Source organism: Canis lupus, chromosome 38, assembly GCF_048164855.1.
Source record: "Canis lupus baileyi chromosome 38, mCanLup2.hap1, whole genome shotgun sequence".
Classification (NCBI taxonomy): domain Eukaryota; kingdom Metazoa; phylum Chordata; class Mammalia; order Carnivora; family Canidae; genus Canis; species Canis lupus.
Genome location: NC_132875.1, coordinates 3,716,629 through 3,736,266, shown reverse-complemented (window position 1 = coordinate 3,736,266; position 19,638 = coordinate 3,716,629). Strand labels below are relative to the sequence as shown.

General features: G+C 39.1%; 1 protein-coding gene across 4 annotated transcripts in view; it reads right to left on the bottom strand.

Annotated features, from left to right (window-relative positions):
• Positions 1-420: 420 nt before the first annotated feature.
• UHMK1 (U2AF homology motif kinase 1) overlaps positions 421-19,638 on the bottom strand; it is a 30,390-nt gene continuing 11,172 nt past the window's right edge. Inside the window, exons 7-9 of one of the 4 annotated variants that reach the window (XM_072814686.1) lie at positions 14,974-15,062; positions 12,652-12,773; positions 421-445 (exon numbers count right to left, since the gene is read on the bottom strand). In XM_072814686.1, the coding sequence (XP_072670787.1) occupies positions 442-445; positions 12,652-12,773; positions 14,974-15,062 (215 nt within the window). In that variant the 3' untranslated portion in view covers positions 421-441. Of the gene's footprint in view, positions 446-10,196; positions 12,774-14,973; positions 15,063-19,170; positions 19,561-19,638 lie in introns of those variants that run through there. The other 3 variants (XM_072814685.1, XM_072814689.1, XM_072814687.1) reach the window with 3 other exon arrangements.

Below are 19,638 nucleotides of genomic sequence, written 5' to 3'. Positions count from 1 at the left end.
TAACAGTCTTTGTAGAGTGTGGTTCAATATCTGATCCTATCTTAATGATCTAGAATGGACACTTAAAACCCCGTGCCAGTTAAACACGGTCTCCTGGTCATTTGTGACTGGGCTTACTGAAAGCCAGCGTTTTTAAAAGTGGCTGGAACTTTATAACTATGGGTAGCCGCATCTCATCAGTGGATGGAGATGCAGAGGGAAGACAGTCGCGGTGACAGCACCAGCAGGAGGAGGCGGAGAATAAAGCAGGAACACTGTCAAAGCAGCAGAGCAGGAGAAAAGAGAGAAAGCACTGGCAACTTCCCAGTTTCTGGGTCCTACCCTTGGGTGAGACCTTGGCTGCATTGTTACCCTTGCACTCCATAAACCGTGGCCTCCAACAGATGTTCCTGGGTTGTTCTGTTCAACTGGGCTAGTACGAATGGGTGAGAAGGGCTGCGGTCACCTACATAGATCACAAGGAAAGAGATAAAAAATGAGAAGCTATCTAGACACTACAATGACTTGCAGAGGAAAGTTAAAGGCTTGTTATTTCTGAGGGAGGAGAAACGGTCCCTTGGGTGTTATGGCTAAAAACAGAATTTTCCATAGCTCTTATCATTAAGTATGATGGAGGTCTATAAACATTATAATTAATGTAATAGTACTAGAAGTAATGAGTAATGGCAGACACTATTAGAGAGCAACCTCCACCCTGAATTTGGTGCAGCGGTATCATCCTCGGATGAACAAGAATACCCCTGCTCATGCCTTCCGCGTCCGTTCAGGAGAAACCAGGTCCTAGTGGACAACTCGGGGTCTGATGACCCCGACACCTATTTCCCAGGATGCAGGAACTCAGGCTAGAAGACAACGGACTTGGCTAAAGAAACTGGGAACGTTGCAGAAGGGGAGGTAGGCAGGGGGATGGGGTAACTGGGTGACGGGCAGTGAGGAGGGCACCCGATGGGATGAGCACTGGGTGTTATGCTGTATGTTGACAAATTGTGTTTAAATTTTAAAAATGTAAATTAATTAATTAATTAATTAATTAATTAAAAACTGGGAATTATTTCTTAGGTTAGCTATGCATGGGGACCAGAGCGCCTCAGTGAGTCAAAAGCTTGACCACACCTCATAAATCAGCAGTGGCCCTGGGGTTTTGTCTGGGATGATTTCCAAGCATGTGTTAAGCATTATTTGTCATGGAACTTTGTGCAATAAAGAAGTTTATTTTTTTATTAAATGATCACTAGGACATTTGTCAGTTATGATGGTTCTTTGGATCCTATTTGCTCGTTCGTTTTCCTCTTAAAGTCCCACATTCCAATTAAAATATTTTTGGGGGGAGTATGGGCCCTGAAACATATGCCATATTCAGCATGCCACTCCTCTGCCCCCAACTCCATTACTTAGTGACATGGTAAAAAGACAGGAAGGGGGCCCCTGGCTGGCTCAGTTGGGGGAGAATGTGACTCTTGATGTGAAATCAGGTGTAGAGATTACTTAGAAGTTTAAAAAAAAAAAAATCTTAAAAAAAGGACAAGGAAACATACTGTCATACTGTTTTTTGTTTTTTTCCAAATTTTCTTTGAGCATGGAACTTACAAGAAAAACTGTAATTAGAAACCAGAATTTAAAAAAATCTATCCTGGGTCTGTACATTGTTAGCAATTAGCAAATTTTTGAGACATAGTTTTAAAGAGAGTTGATTTTTTGTATATTTACTATTAGGTCAGGCATGTTGAGGTACTTAGGAATTTTAATTCTGCTTTCCTCTTCAATCATGACTGATGGATGTTAATGACAACACAGTCAATCCTGTTTCCCCCAAGAAAATACACTTTAAAAGAAATGTTAGCATTTATTAAATTGCAAGACTAGGGACAGATTTAGTTGTATCATCCGAACCGGTTTTTCCCCAACTGTTTTGTAGAACACAAATCTATCACAAATTTTAGATAGACATTAAAGGGGAGCCTGGATGGCTCACTCAGTCAAGCATCCAACACTTGATTTCAGCTCAGGTCATGAGATGGAGCCCCCATGTCAGGCTCTGAGCTCAACATGCAGTCTGCTTGCTGCTCCTCTTCCCTCTCCCCTTCCCACTTATGTGCTTTCTCTCTCTCAAATAATAAAAATCTTCTTTTTTAAAGATTTTATTTATTTGACAGAGAAAGAGAGAGCTCAAACAAGCAGGGGGACTGTAGTGGCAGGCAGAGGGAGACGCAGGACTCGATCCCAGGACCCCAGGATCATGACCTGAGTTGAAAGTAGAGGCTTAACTGACTGTGCCATCTGGGTGCCCTAAATAAATAAAATCTTTTTAAAAAGTAGACATTAAATACAAGAGTCTTGACTGGATCCAGAGGGGGGAGGTCATAAAAGGCACTGAGGCAATGGAGAAAACCTGAACCTGAGTTACACACTGGAGGCTTCTGTATCAACACCAAATTCCGAGGGTGTGATAAGGTATCATCGTTCCGGAGGGCATCGTCTATTCAGAGGAAAGGCATTCTGGAGTCCTTAGCGGTCCAATGTCATGAACTTTCAGACAGTTCGAAAAAAAGGCTACGTTTTATCTTCGGCTATAAACAGGGAAGAGCAAGAGGTACAACAGATGTGGCCAAAGGTTAACAACAGGTGAATCTAGGTGAAGGGTGCATTGAGACGATTTGTTCCAACTCTTCATTTAAGTAGGCTTCTGTGCCATGCTGCTCGGAGGAACCTGGGGGAAAGCATGCAGGCCTTCCAACTTATTCCGCCACGGGGTATTGTCATCCTACCTGGCTCCCCGAAGCTGCTCCTGAATCCATGCAGCATGCGAGTGCTCCAAGGATAGTTTGGAGAATGCTGGCTAAGCATTCTTAAGGGAGTAAACCCTGCTCTGAGGTTGGCTTGTTCAATTCCTGCTTAATCTTTGGGCTTTCATTCCTTTTTTTTTTTTTTTTTTTTTTTTTAAAGATTTTTATTTATCCATGAGAGCCACAGAGAGAGAGGCAGAGACACAGGCAGAAGGAGAAGCAGGCTCCCTATAGGGAGCCTAATGCGGAACCTGATTCCAGGACCCTGGGATCATGACTTGAGCCAAAGGCAGACGCTCAACCACTTAGCTACCCAGGTGCCCCTTATACATGTTTTTAAATGCATTTAGATATATGGCGTGCCTTTTTAAGCAAAAAAAAAAAAAAAAAAAAAAACCAAAAAACTTTAATAGCATATTAGGCTCCCAAGAAGCACTCTTCAGCCGCTGCACAAAACTGATACACTGCTGTCCACTCAGTGACCAAATGTGTTTGCGACCTTTGTCCATTTTTACCTAAAACCCAGCTCTTTTTGAGCTTCATCTTCAAAAGGTTACTACAAAATCTCAACTTTATTTTCCTTAATCTATCACTCATATCCTTCTCAAGGATTGTAGTCCTAACAATGTAGATGTTCTAATTATAAGGCATTTTTTGCTTCTGGTCTGGTGAATATTTTCCAACAGAAACATCAATAATATGCCTCACTGCTTTACAATCTCAATCGAACACATTTGTTCAGAGGTCCTTGTTTCAGAGCCTCTTGCCAGATCTTCATAACTCTGGGAGACATTTGATTTAGGTGGTATTTAAATATGCTGCCTTCGTCACTTACTTTCCTTTAATTGACCTAAGTGTTATTTTTATGTCATATGTAAGTAAAGATATTGAAGCATAATAGACATTATATGTAATATATAAAACATACAAGCAAATATGATTTACTAATGCACATAAGTACAATACACCGAAAACGGACGTTTGGAAATGGTCTAATGATTATGTGTTGTAAGCCTCCTCACAGTCCAACCTATGAGTCAAAAATTCTTATTAGAAACTGCAGAATGGTGGAGAAAACCATGAAGTACAATGAAACACCTGTGTTTGTAAATTGGAAATTTGCTTAGCGAATTCAATACACTCATTTTAAGAAGGGACTCCAGGACTTTGATTGTTGAGATATGCAACTTTATGCAGAAGGAAATGTAAAGGTGACAACTGAGCTGTTTTAGAAGATGAACAGGATTTCGGGGCACCTGGGTGGCTCAGTGGTTGAGTGTCTGCCTTTGGCTCATGGCATGATCCCGAGGTCCGGAGATCAAGTCCTGCATCAGGCTCCCTGCATGGAGCATGCTTCTCCCTCTGTCTCTGCCTCTGTGTGTGTGTGTGTGTGTGTGTGTGTGTCTCACGAATAAATAAATAACATCTTTAAAAAAAAAAAAGATGAACAGGATATCATCATGCGTATGAGATGTGGGGACAGAGATGGCATTTTAGTAAGAGGCTCAATATCCAGCATAAAACATGGAATTTGTAGAATTATGGGTAGTTTGGCATAGATGAAGCATACAGTATGAATAGGGACAGAGGCAGGAAATGAAGTAGGATTTATAGGTGGAACCAGATGGTGACATTTTAGGTGCCAATCTAAGGTATTTTTTGAAGACAAAGGGGATCAGGGAATAGTATGATCCAGCTCATTATTCATCATGCAGATCTATGGAGCACATGAGACCAGACATGGGGAGCCCATAAGAAGCTCCAGCATGGAGGGACAGATCAAGGACTAGACGATGTGGTAGGAGAGGAAATGAAAGAAAGCAGGATCTCAGAGGAATCTCCAGGTTGACCGGAAGGTAACCTAGCAGGGGGTGTTCCCACCAACCCCAAGGAGTAAGATGTCCATCCCCACAACCATACAGTGGAGTAAACACTAGGTACTATCCTGACAGGCGAGTTGTGAGCACAAAGTGTGTATGTGGGGGGAGGAGGTAACACACAAAAAAGTATTTAGTGCAGAGCCTGACACAAAGTAAGTGCTCAATTAGTTACTATGATTATTGCAGCTTTCGGGGAGAAGGTGGGGGATCGAGGATTCCCAAGCAGCTCTTGAATCTGGCCTACGTCTGGTTTCAATCCTAAACCAATGCCCTTTGTTCAGCCCCGTGGTCTCCACATCAGCACCAGCGTCGCCTGGGAATTTGTTAGAAAAGCAAATCTGCAGGCCACCCCAAGAACGACAGTCATAAACTAGGGCTGGGTTCAGCAATCTGTACTCTTAATAAGCCCTCCCAGGTGACACGTTATAAGTGTTAAGGGTGAGAATTGAGGACTTGAAGATTTCGTTTTCTCTGGTCTGAGCTCTTAACACATCCAGAGGGTGTGCCTCATACCACCACCTATCACTTGAACTCCTCATCCAGACCAGTCCAGTCTGGAGGCTTCCTGAAAACACACTGCCCCCAGACATACCAGTGTATGACTACCACTTCTGAGTCGTAGGAGAAACTGGGCAAGTTTCTGTTCCCGACTTGGGCCTGAGGCTCCACCTATAAACTACCTAAAACAGTACCATCAGTGATGCTCCGTGTTTAAGAACTGCTCATGGTCACGATTGAACCTACTACCTCATTTGGTTCTAGTGTAAAAATAGTAGTATAGAAATACTACTACTGTCAGAAATTAAGTCACCTGTCACTTAATGAAAGCCATCTAACTTGAGAAAAGAACCAAGATTAGAACATAAATCTCCCAACTATGAATTCCGTTTTTTTCATTAGATAAGTCTGTTTCTATATTATCAAGAACATTCATTCCAAAATAAAAAGTTACATTTCAGTACTGCCAGTGTGATGCACTACCTCCATCAACGGAAGACTGTATTCTTTAGAAATGGATGGTTGAGGCCACATGGACCTTTTTCAGTGGTAGCTTTTGGTAAAAATCAAATCACAAAGAAAAGTATACGTACCTGTTATCTAAACTTGAATATTTATACTAAATGCAAGAATAGCTGAAATGAAAAAACAGCTCCTTTATTTTTAAGCTTTATTTTATCACCCTTAAGAAACACACATCAGAAAGCATATCAACAGTGCATCTTATGGTTTAAGTCAGTTTACAACAAAACTGAACAAGGCAATTGTGTTTACAGAAAAAGTTTTCAGCAAAAAACTACACGCAATACAGTCCATTGAAACGCAGTGTCCATACTTTTTAGGTATATAGGAAAGTGAAAAATAAAAGTTCTTTGCTACTTAGCAAGAGAAAACAAGTTTCAAAGACTTGAATAGGAATCAGGAATTTAGGGATTTCAGAAAAGAACTTCTTGATATTGATACACATCTACATTTATAGTCCCATTGAGTTACTTTAAAAAAACAACAAAAACTCACAAACAATAAGACATCACCAAGAACAGAGAACCATAGTGCCAAGAAATGCCAAGACCAATAGGCTATTGAAACAACTGGTAGAAATGTCACAGACTATTCAATGTGTACTGTAATATTCTTGTAGTTCTGAGGTGAAGGTAAACCAACAGGAGAGAATTACTCCTTATAACTGGCTTTGGTTTGAGGGATATTTCACATTTTTTCTAACCATACCTTCTTATCAAAAACATAGCAATTACATGTTACTGAGGGAAAAGAATAGTAGATTTCAATCTTCACAACCAACCTCTCCAGTGCTAATATAGGAAGCCATGACCTGTTAAAATCTATTGATCATAATTGGATTTCTAAGAGTGATCAAAAAGGTAACAAAGATGGAGCCCTTGTGGGAAAAAATATCCCTTCTACCCCAGATTTGACACTGTTAAGAGGATATAAAGGAATGTTAAATCATTTAAGATTTTCTCAACAAAGAATTAAAAATGAAGGAGTAAATCCTGCTGGAAAAGACATGACAGCTTTACACTCTGCAAAGGAAATATTTCACAGAGATGCAGCTTAACTTTTTAAACTATAATAAATAAACACTACTTACTTCTGTAAGGTGCTATAACTCTGCAGCTAGTGCACACTAATACCCACTGTACTCGATGTGCAAAGGGAAACCCGGGGATGGCAAATCTCCAGTTTCTTTCTGATCCTTGATTTGCATAAGTGTGTTGATGCACACCAAATGCACAAAACTGGAGTTTAAATATTTATTTTTAAAAATTAGGTCAAACTGAATATGGATATTTAATCTGGTTTCATAAACTTGTAAAATAATTTTCTGGGGAAACAATGATGAGGAATGTGTAGGAAAGGCAATGTTCTACACTATAAGTACCACATCAGGATTTTTGCAAATAAACTACCACTTTTTGATCATAAACCAGATGGAAGGTCACTAATGCCAGTAAGAAAGCTATTTTCCTCCCCTCACCTCTCTATTTTATTACTTTTCTTTCTCTTCTTTACTATTAAGTTTGGCAGATATCTGACAACCCATGCTAACAAAATAATACAGCCATCCATAATTCAGATAACCAAATTGTATGCATGATTTAGAACACCTCACCTTGTCTGCTTTCCATGTACTCCTGACATGGTGAATACCAGTAAGAAGATAGCCTAGAAGGGGAGGGGAATTGCAACCGGCGCGGGGACCAGGGGGCGGGTGTAACTACATGTAATTCTCTTGCTGACAATCAAGAGTCTAACAAAATAAACTCTTTACTGTACCACAAGGATTAATGGTTGGTTAAGGCAAGAAAGATAGAAGACTTCTCTTTGCCTCTAAATTAAAATACTATGAACTTAGGTCATAAAACATAGATGAGTTTCCTTTAGGACACTGTGGAAGCTACTCTCTTTAATGGGAAATAACACTCAGGCAATCATCTGATAAATTTCCCGTGAATTCCAGCATTTATTGTGATATAAACATAACCGCATGATTATGACCGCCCTCTGAAAAGCAAATAGAGCAAATTTAAAACATCAATCCTCATAAACAATATAAGGAACAACAAAAGTGCTGAGCTGTAGGAAGATGAATAAAAACTTTTTATCAGGAAAACAAAGGTTGTATAAACTTTATATCTTATATTCTGAACATCACCTTAATTACCACCTATAAAATATACAATTTCCTAAATGCTCTCTGGTTTATAGATATTTCATTTATAGCCCATTTCTCCTATAAAATTGCAGCAAAAATAGTTAAAATTGTTTACCTCCTTCTTAAATATTCACAGCCTTGTGGATTACATGCCACTGTGTCTACCTACTGGTCATCATACAATTTAAAAAACTGACAAACACTGAGGTGGGAGAGGTGACTAGGATAACAAAGCACAAAATCCTATGACATCAGGCAGAGAAGCAGCTACCCTTAAACAAAACAAAACAAAACAAATTCTTTAGATTTCTAGGGACTTTAAAAACTGAAATATGCACATCCCTCTGTAACGAAGAAAATGTAACTTATCCAAATATCCCACAAGAGGTTCAGAGGAGTTCCACATGATAGAGATTCAACATCTTTATATTCACTGAAAAAGCTTACTAGTAATACTAACTTGGAAAGACCACACCATCTCAAGTAAAGGTGATTTATTGAGCACCTTAAGAAGAAATGGAAAATTCTCTTGAGCTAATGACGACCAAAAGCTGGTTTGTATATGACCATATTTGCTAGGAAATAAATAAAAATAAATTGTAGCAGAGAGCCAGAGTAGTAAAATTTGAAGAAGGAATCTAGTATTAAAAATAGAACTAGATTCCAGGAAGAATTGATTCCGCCAAATAAGTCTGGCTTTCCATCATATGTAGTACTGGGGGGGGAAAATCAAATATGAAGAGTTTTACATATACAAAGTAAAGATAAATGAAGGAAATTTTGGACTTTTATACATGTGACTCAATCCAAAAGTTATTCCAAGGAAAAAGGCAGAGGTGCAATAAATTATCATCATCTGGGAGCTTTCACCCAAATGAGTTTTAGTATTTTGAGGAAACACAAGGCACTTGCTTAAATCTTTGACTGTCTCCACATCCCCTAGACTAAAATTTAGTCATGATGAGATTCCATCTGTACCCTAATCTGAATAACGCCACCTAGCATGTACCCTTGCATAAAATTCTAGGTAAAACACAGTTACTGAGTGTCTCGCCCACAGCCTCGCCCAGTAACTATGTTATTGTAATCACCATCAGTTAGATGGTGCTTATTTTCATTAAATTACAAAAACTAAAATGTCATGCGCTGAGTAAAACTAATGGCAGAAATTATCAAGTCAGAATGCAAGACCTAAGAAGAAAATGAAGACAAAATGTTACCTGCATCTAATGAATAAGTGCAAAGGAGCCGGGAAACAGCATGTGAGCGCTCAAACTGGACTCGGGTTTATCCCGAAGGATAACTGATGCCCTCGGCAGGGTGAAAGCCCAGCGAAATAGAATAGAAACATGCCTTATGCCCAGTTTCTCTTCAACTTCGTCTACATGGCAGCACTGTTTCTGGCAGCATTCCTTATTACAAATGTGCTTGGAGATTAAAATAGAAGTAGAAGTAACATGACTCTAGAAGGCAAGTTAAATAAGAATTCAGGATTTTTTTTTTTAAAGGTTAACATATCTCAGCATGCTTTAGCAGCTGGAATTCCAAAAAGAAGGCAATACTTGCCTCAATGAAAACAAAGGAAAGGACAAGTAAAACTCTATGGTTTTGTTCTAAAAGCAGCCAGTTTTGGCTCAAGGCATTAGCAGAGAGGGAATTTCCCCCCAAAGAATTGCTATACTGATGGCCACAAACTAAAGGAAGACATCCAGTGGCAGTGAGTGCAATCTCTTATTGCAAGAGGATAATTGTTTTATTAGTCCTTTAAAATGCAGCCAATAGTTTTACTCTGAGTTAGTGCTACATTTTACTGAGGAGTCCAACTCCACCTGTTCTCAAAATGGGGCATTTGAGTTTTGAAAGTGGCCAGCTAGCCACCTCCTCCAATGTTTCCAAAGAATCAAAATTTCTTATAGAATAATCCATTTATATGTTTTTTCTGGGCCAAAAATGTACCATGACAATACCATGGGATAATAGGAAACTGGAAAGGCAAGAGGGAAGGAAGCATGGATGTTAACTTAGGGAGGGAAAAAAAACTACCTGAGATAAAATTTATCCAAAAGAGTAAGGTTTAAGTGAAAAAACCCCTTGCCTCTTTATTTTTACCCTGCCTCTCAAAAAGAAAGTTCCTAGGTTTTTAGTAACTTCAAGGAATCAAAATTTCTGTATATATATTTCACCCTATAAGAATCATAAAAATTGCATCTTTTGATAATATTTGGTTCAAGTTTGAGAAAGACAGTAAGACTAAACTTCTTATAATATCAGAGGAGGGAAAGAGAATCTGCAAATGTCATCTTTGGTAGTAATGGGCTAAAAGCTATAAAGTCACCATTTAAATCACAGGAGGCATCATTTTTTCAATTCTGTGGCTTTAATATAAAATATTTAATTCAATGCATGGTTACTTAGGCTCATCAATTAGTCCCTTAGCTCCCTCAAAACCTAGTTAGCATCTTCTATAATAAAATTCTACAGTGTTAAACACTACATATAGGTATGAATACAACAGCAACAAGAAGACAAAGAAAGCTGTGAAATTCAGCATCAAGATGCTAGCAGCATACTGCATCACTAAGCTCGAAAGCCTACCTGCAGTTTATTTGTAAGGGTTTCTTCTTCGTGGGGGTGGGAGGGGAAATGAGAAAAGGTACACGTGCTAACCTAGAATACCTCCCTTTAAAAGAATTCATGTATTCTGTGTTCATCAATATATATGGAAGAACCTGGTTTTTCTAATCACCATGGAAGCTGCTACCCCTACTAACATTTATGTTCTAGGAAAGCTTCAGTACTGGTTATACTCTCTTGAACTTTTATTTGGAAACAAACCAGCTAATCAGTTTCTGAGAGGGCCCAAATGAAAAGTAACACTTCTTCCTTCTAAGGGCACATTCTAGACACCTAAAATTTCCCCTTTAGGACCACGCCACAAGGCCTTTTGGCAATTCATAAATCAGCCTCCTTACACTAAATTTGGCTTCATAATAAATATTACGGAAGAGTCCTGAATAATGTAACTGTAAATAATTCAAATGTTAAATAGTAATTGTTTGAATAGGGTAAAATAATTCATCCTTTAAAATGTAAATTCTCAGCTAAGCTCTCAGTAACCTGCATGGCACACATAAAGAAAGACTATATGAGGAGGCTTCCAGCAGGTAAAGATATAAAAGCCTTTTTCCTTAGGAAAAAAAAAAATTTTAATTTCATTTGGATAAGTAAACAAGAAAAAGATTTGTAATCTGTATACAACTTTTCTTTTTTTTTTTTTTGTATAATCAGTGCTTTATAAAGGTTTCTTATTTTAAACCTTTGAAGTCAATCTACCATAAAATGGGAGGAATCCATGATTACAATTCCTAACATCATGTGATCAACCATGTCCACGAACTCAGGCATACCAGCATCCTGTGCTCAGGGACACATTAGATTGCTGGGAATCCTTCTAAGAATTCTTAGGAGCTTCTCTTCCTTGCTACTTCCATCTTATTACAGCTACATCTTTCTTAGCTTCCCTGCAGTCAAACACGCCAGACCATCTGGGATGCTGTTCCTCTAGATTCTCTTCAGCTAGAGACAGGCAGAGAACGGGTGAAGAGTAGTGGAGGGAAGGGGGTGACAGAGATAGAGGAAAGAAGAAAGAAAAGAATCCTGGATTATTCACTTTCTCTTTGCCTATTTTTTTCTTTTCCCTTCGTTGAACATCTTTCTTTTTGACCTACTTCAATTTCCATCACTGTAGGTAGAACCCTATCTTGAGAAATCTTACCATGACCACAGGAGATTCAGTACAAAAAGATGAGTTAATACAGGGTCTAAAGATCGGAGGACAGGGCAATTTATGTGTAGCAAACTTTTGCTTTGTTCCAATCGCTTTAAGAGAGTTTCAGTGTAACATAGCCTAGACTCATTTGTTCTGAGCCTCTTAGGAATGAACTATTTTCTCATTTACATTCTTTCAGAAAGACCAACTCTCAAAAAACATACACCCTAAATCTGACAGATGTGAAACAGCTAGGGAAGAGATAGGTATAGACTGTATTAGCTCACAAGACTCACACTATAAAGTACGCTGACTCAAATCTTCTCTAACCTTTCATACCTGCACACTCACTCAAGCATACACACTAGACATAAAAATTGTGCAAGATCAAGCATCAGCTTTCTATTTTAAAAGCCTTAATTAAAAAAAAAAAAAAGTAGATAGGCTCACTGCAGTTTCTTTAAAGGAATATTCAGTACTACAGTACTCCTTTAAAAAAAAATTCATAACTCAGTGTTAAGAACACAGTAGGTAATTGCTGCTTGACAGTTACTTAACAATGACTGGGAGCATCCAGTGCCAGCTATGAATATCAGTGGTAAAGAAGAACCACCTGACAACATAAAGGAGCAATCTTAAGGGATGTCACCAACTCTTAACAAATTTGTTAATATTCACTATGACATGATATTATTCATCCTTGCTTCATGATCACATGAAATAATTAATATCTTTTTAGGATACATACTGAAGAGCAGCACTTGCCCTACTGCACAAAAAAAAGGTTGCCCATATGGATGCTCTAAAACCCCTCAATGTATAGCTGAGAGGTCTTGTCCTACTCAGTGCCAAACGTTTGCAGTGCAGCCACTGCTTGAGCAATGATTGCACATTAGTAGGATTAAATAAATGTACAAAGTATTCCCTTAAAATGGTAAGGGGGTACTTCTGCATTCAGATATAGAATACAATAACCCAGGAAATGGAGGAGAAACAGGAAAGAGTCCTTAGGTTACTGATTAAAGCAAAGTTTGATACAGATACCCCCTCTTGTAGGCACTCAGCGGGTAGAATGTAGCCACAACAAACTTCCCATCAAACATCCTTCCAGTCAGTAATTTCTGAGCAGCTTTGGAATCACCAGCATTTGCATACTCAACAAAGACCTGGAAGAGGACAGAGAAAACAAAGTCACTTCATTTCCATCAAGACTGTTTTAGAGTAGGTTTCTCCAACTTTAGCGGACACATACGTATGTTATCCTTCGTTACAACACAGACTTGGTTTCAGGAGGTGTAAGGTGGGCCCTGAGTTTCTGCATTTCTAAAAAAAAAAAAAAAAAAAACTTCCAGGCGATACCAATGCTGCTCGTCCATGGACCACATTTTTGAGCAGCCAGGTTTAGAATACCTCCTGAACTCAGCTGAACTCTGAAAAATCCAGACAGGTTGGATGAAAAATGTACATCTGCTGGCCATGTTCATACAGGAGTGGTGGACAGCTCTAGACGCTTGCCAGAGACAAGGCCAAAGAGCCTGGCAAGCAGGAGCGCTTCAACAACACCTCAACGATGGCCCAGGCTTTTAGAAGTGGAAGGAGGAAAAACCGGTCAAGGTCCCTGGGTTTTATACCATTAAAAGATTTGTAGAAGCCATAACTACATTGGGGAACAAGTTTGAAACTAGCTAATTTCCTTTTCCAGAGTATCTGAATTCCTGAGACAGAGGATTCAGCATAATTTATGCTCTTTTGTTGATCTAAAGCAAAAGTTAGGGCAGCCCGGGTGGCTCAGTGGTTTAGCGCTGCCTTCAGCCCGGGGCCTGATCCTGGAGACCCAGGATCGAGTGCCAAGTCAGGCTCCCTGCATGGAGCCTGCTTCTCCCTCTGCCTGTGTCTCTGCCTCTCTCTCGCTCTCTCTGTATCTCTCATGAATAAATACATAAATAATAAAATCTTTAAAAATTAAAAAAATAAAAAATAAAGCAAAAGTTACTGGGAGAGGAAATAATTTCAAATGACTTGTCCTCAGTTACCCATAAACTTGTGAACCAGAAAAACAACGGCCTCAGCCTTCTCAGCTACATGCTCTTTTTTGATGTCAGCAGTCTTCAAAATGGGGTGCAAGCACCCTAGACACTGTGACTTTCAACGGGAAACAAAAATAGATCATTTGAAGGAAATCAATTTCCAGAATCTCAGCTTACAAGCTGTACCTTCCCCTAAAATCAGTTCTACCTAGAATTCTGAGGCAGACTCTCCTTTTTCACTTCCCCTTTCATAGAGGCCCTTCTCCCACCTAAGTCATTTCCAAAAGGAATAAAAAATTTCCAGGGTATGAAAAGAAGAGATAATTCCAAATAAACTACTTTTTAAATGAATCTTAATAGGTAAACAAAGTACCGTGCCCTGCCTCTAACTGACTGCTCACTCCTCATCTTAGTGAATATTTCCATTAAGGATGATGCATGAGGGGTGCCTGGTGGTTCAGTGATTGAGCGTCTACCCTCGGCTCAAGGCGTGATCCCGGGGTCTTGGGATCAAGTCCCACATCGGGCTCCTTGCAAGGAGCCTGCTTCTCCTTCTGCCTGGGTCTCTGCCTCTCTCTGTGTCTCTCATGAATAAGTAAATAAAATCTTAAAATAAATAAATAAATAAAATCTAGTGTGAGGGCTGTTCAATACCTACAAATGCATGTGACCGCTCCCACAACAAAGAATGAGTCACCTCAAATGTCATTAGTGTGAAGGCTGAGAAATCCTGAATAATATTGTTCCCAGAAAAATCCAAATAATACAGATAAAAGATTTTTAAATGAACTTTCAAAAGATTTCTCTAACACTCTTTGCCCTGAAATTTAGAATAATAGTTTTAGAGGTTGTATATTTTATAGGTAAAAAACTAAGGGTCATCACCACAAAGCCAGTCACACTGAGACTGGAACTCGAATTTCAGGATTCTTAGCACACTTTCCTTCTTTAAATTAGCACTGATGATTCCATTACAGTGACAATCTAACCTAAATAGTTTTCTAACTCTACTTAATTAGAACAAAACTAGGCCATAATATTTCTGCAGCTGACCGTGACCTAAATTAGCATATGATACTGTTAGTGTCACTGTTCACAATGTAGAGAACACCTTTTAAGAAAAAAAATCTTAACCCATAAAAAAAAAATGCATGCATATATATTCTAGAATTTTTTTTAAAAAAGTGGAAAGTACAAGAAAATAAAAATATCCACAATACAAAATTTATCATTCCTACCAACATTTCTGTGTATGTACATCTTTCTGTAGAACTAAAACATTTACTTAGAATTTCAGTAACCTCTGGGTAATTCTGAAATTATAGAAACATTCACTTACTTGTCCTCTGCCAGGATTTTCCTTTGGCACAAGGAGAGATACCACTGGTCCATATTTTTGACACTCCTCTTTTACATCTTCTACAACATCTGATTATGAAAACAGAACAGTAACCACTTTGCTGTAGTTACCAAGCATTCATTATTTTAAAATTTTAAAGCATCAAAGAATGCAGGAATCCATATTCTCATTTTCTACATCTTCTAAAATTAAGCTTAAGAATAATATAAATTCAATGCATTTTTTTTAAATTTTTATTTATTTATGATAGGCACACAGTGAGAGAGAGAGAGGCAGAGACACAGGCAGAGGGAGAAGCAGGCTCCATGCACCGGGAGCCCGACGTGGGATTCGATCCCGGGTCTCCAGGATCGCGCCCTGGGCCAAAGGCAGGCCCTAAACCGCTGCGCCACCCGGGGATCCCAAATTCAATGCATTTAAACACTTTTATATGTTAAATTTAACATATGAATAATTAAAATTCAAATGATCAAAAAAAATTTTTTTAAAGGATGTATCCAATTCAGTTCAACAAATTGACAAACTTAATGACCAACTTCAATGTCATGCTTGTTTTTTTTTTTTTTTTTAAAGATTTTATTTATTCATTCATGAGAGACACAGAGAGAGGCAGAGACACAGGCAGAGGGAGAAGCAGGCTCCATGAAGGAAGCCCAATGTGGGACACGTTCCCGGGACTCTAGAGTCACGCCCTGGGCCGAAGGCAGGCGCCAAACCACTGAGCCACCCAGGGATCCCCTCAAATGATCAAAATTTTAAAAAAAGTTTTCTCACTTTTCTTTCTCTCCCTGAAGGCAACAAACATTAACAGTTTCTTTTGTATTCTTCCATAAATATAAGCTTACAAAAAAAATCATAAATGCTTTTAAGTAAAAAATTCCTATCTTGCTTTCTCTTTATTAACACAGTACATCTTTGGGACGCCTGGGTGGCTTAGTGGTTGAACATTTGGCTCCAGGGATCGAGTCCTGCATGGAGCTCCCCACAGGGAGCCTGCTTCTCCTTCTGCCTCTCTATGTGTCTCTCATGAATAAATAAACACATAAAAACACATTGCATCTTTAAGATCCTTCAACATCACTCCATGAAATTTTCTTTTTTTTTTTTAAAGATTTTTATTTATTTATTCATAGAGACACACAGAGAGAGAGAGAGGCAGAGACACACACAGGCAGAGGGAGAAGCAGGCACCATGCAGAGAGCCTGACGTGGGACTCGATCCCAGGACTCCAGGATCACGCCCTGGGCCGCAGGCAGTGCTAAACCGCTGCGCCACTGGGGCTGCCCACTCCATGAAATTTTCTTATCTGTTTTTATGGCTGGGTAGTATTTCACTCAATGAGTGGTCAATAAATTCTCCATGGTGTCCCTCACTACTAACTAAACTATTTCCAAATGTTTTGTCCTTATAAATAATACTGTAATAGATAAACCTGTATATATCTCATTTCACTTATCCATTTCCAAGTTGACCTAGAAGTGGAAATGCTAGGACAAAATGAATACGAATTTGTAATTTTGTTAGAATTACCAATCTGGGGCAGCCCCTGTGGCGCAGCGGTTTAGCGCCCCCTGCAGCCTAGGGTGTGATCCTGGAGACCCTGGATCCCATATCAGGCTCTCTGCATAGTGCCTGCTTCTCCCTCTGCCTGTGTCTCTGCCTCTCTCTCTCTCTCTCTCTCTCTCTCTGTCTCTATGAATAAAGAAATAAAAAATCTTAAAAAAAAAGAATTACCAATCTGCCTATCATAAAGTTTAACAATTTAAACTCTCTCCAATGATGTATAAAAAGTATTTTTCTATACTCTACCCATAAAGTTATAAAATATTTTCACTGTCAATGTTGGGTGATGAGTGGCTCAGTGGTTGAGCATCTGCCTTCAACTCAGGTCGTGATCCCGGGGTCCTGGGATCGAGTCCTGCATCGGCAGAGTCCACAGGGAGCCTGACTCTCTCTGTCTCTCAAGAATACACAAATTTTTTAAAAAAATGTTAGGGGACAAAGATCTCACCATACAGTTTTAGTGAGCATTCTGATAAATGAGAATGAAGTCTATGAGACAGAGTTGCGCATCCTCTTCTCTAAATTGTCTATTTACACCCTTTACCCACTATTAACTGAGTTGATTTGTAAGGGCTCTAAGTTAAGAGCTATAAAGTTGAATAATTTTCCCTTTTATTCTCTTGATTTGGAATCTTGATCTTAATCTTTACAATCTATTTTGGTCTGAAATGGAAGGTATGAATCCCCACCAAGATGACAAGACAGCCATCCCAACATGTATGATTTCTAGCTAAGCAAGTTCACCTAACACTAGTAAGCATTATCTGATGACAACCTTGCTAATCAGAACTAACAAAGGTGCTGAATGCTACTATATTGTCTGTTGCACTTTACTTCATGTAAGATTCTCTATTATAAAGATTTATTTACTTATTTATTTATTTATTTATAGAGCACACACTCGTGTGAGGAGGAGGGGGCAAAGGGAGAGGGAGGAAAAAAACAGACTCCTCGCTGGAGGGTGGAGTCGGGGTGGGGAGACTGGCTTGATCCCACAAACATGAGATCATGAACTGAGGTGAAACCAAGAGTCTAATGCTAACCGACTGAGCCACCCAGGTGCTCCAGTTCATTTAAGATTCTTTTTTTTTTTTTTTTTTTTTTTAAGATTTTATTTATTTGAGAGAGGACGAGAGAGAGCACATGCAAAGGAGCGGGGAGCCTGATGTGGGGCTTGATCCCAGGACCCTGGGATCATGACCTGAGCCAAAAGCAAACATTTAACTGAATGAGCCACAAAAGCACTCCCATGTAAGATTCTTAAACACTTAGAATAATAGCAACATTAAATACTCAATGTATTTACAAGCCAAAAAAAAAAAAAAGCAACATTTTATAACAATATACAAAAAAAGGAGTAGGCATAGTATGCCCAAGGTTTACTCAAGAAAGCCCAAGCTTGAATTTTATAGAGATAAAAACTATTAACAGAATTAGGTGATGAAGACAGTACGTAGATGGATTTCAAGGACATAAGTAGTACTGCCAAGAGATTATTTAGGACCTCTGAGCCCATAATGACCTGATTAAAACAATGCTGAGGGCAAGACTACTATTTCAAATAAACAGGCATGCTGAAAAGTTGAGGTTGCAGATTGTTCCAACTATTACAGATTCAAAGAAATTATGTTTGTTTTATTTGTCAGATAACTATACAAAGCTCAGGGACATAAAATAATTTACCCTTACAAAAGATAGTGGGGGGCAGCCCTGGTGGCTCAGAGGTTTAGCGCCACCTTTAGCCCAGGGTGTGATCCTGGAGTCCCGGGATCAAGTCCCACATCGGGCTCCCTGCATGGGGCCTGCTTCTCCCTCTGCCTGTGTCTCTGCCTCTCTCTCTCTCTCTCTCTGTGTCTCTCATGAATAATAAAATCTTTTAAAAAATAAATAAATAAAAGATAGTGGGGTCAAGTTAGGTTTATAGGAAATGGTTTAATTTTTCACTACGAAATGTTTAATACTAAGCAACTGATATTTTTAAATTTCGTTCTCTTCCATCCATTCACCACTCTTTCAGGATGCTCTTATTAAAACCTAAGTTTGACTATATCACTCTCCTACTTTTTTTCATGGTTCTTTATTGCATTCAACAAAGAACAAATATTTATTGAATACTTAGATCAGAAGCCAGGACTATCCCTGATATAAAGTTCTTTTGTGTCATATTGCAGTGTTACTATCTCCGGGATAAAATAAAATTCTTTAACGTAACAAATGAACAGTTCACTATTCTCGGAACATGCTACACTTTCTCTCATCTTGGTGTCTTTGACATTTCCTCACCCAGCCGTCAGCTTTTAGCCAAGCAACTCATTACGAACAGAGCTCAAACAGCATTGCCACAGAGCCACCCTCATGTGTCACTTAGCAGGAGTCTCTCTCTTCTCTGCCTCTGAGTATTATCTACTTTCGGATTTACCAGAACTCTACCTGTTTGTTGATAAAACAGTCTCTCCTACACTGAAGACAGGGAATAATCCCACAGTGCCAAGTACAAAGCCAGTTTTCAGTAAACACGTCTCAAGGAAATGAATTTATTAAAAGCAAAAACAAGAGCTTAGAAGGAGTAAGGAAGCACAGGGCAGGACTAGAAAGAACAGATGGAAAGAACATGCCAGGAAAACTAATCTTTATTAATTCAGGAAAGGCTTATGACATGTAGAGGAGTCCAAAGGGCCTGAGGAAGTGCCTTAGCGTGCATGGACTGAGTGGATTCAACGACAGACATTTATTTCCCCAGTTCTGAAGGCTGGAATTCCCACACCAAGGTGCAGGCAGATGCGTGTCCGGTGTCCATGGCTGCCTCCTTGCCATATTCTCACATGGTAGAGAGAGCTCTCCTGTTTCTTCCTCTTTTTTTAAGAGCGTTAATTCCGACACGAGGGCAACCCCCCCCCTTATGACGTAACCTAACCCCATTAAATCCTAAAGGCTCCAACTCAAAATATTATCACACTTGGGATAGGGGCTTTGCCACTGAATTTTGGGGAGACACATTCAATCTACAACAGGAATCAAAAAGTGGTATTTTAGAAATCATGTAGCTCAATATCTTCAATATAGAAATGAGGAGAATAGAC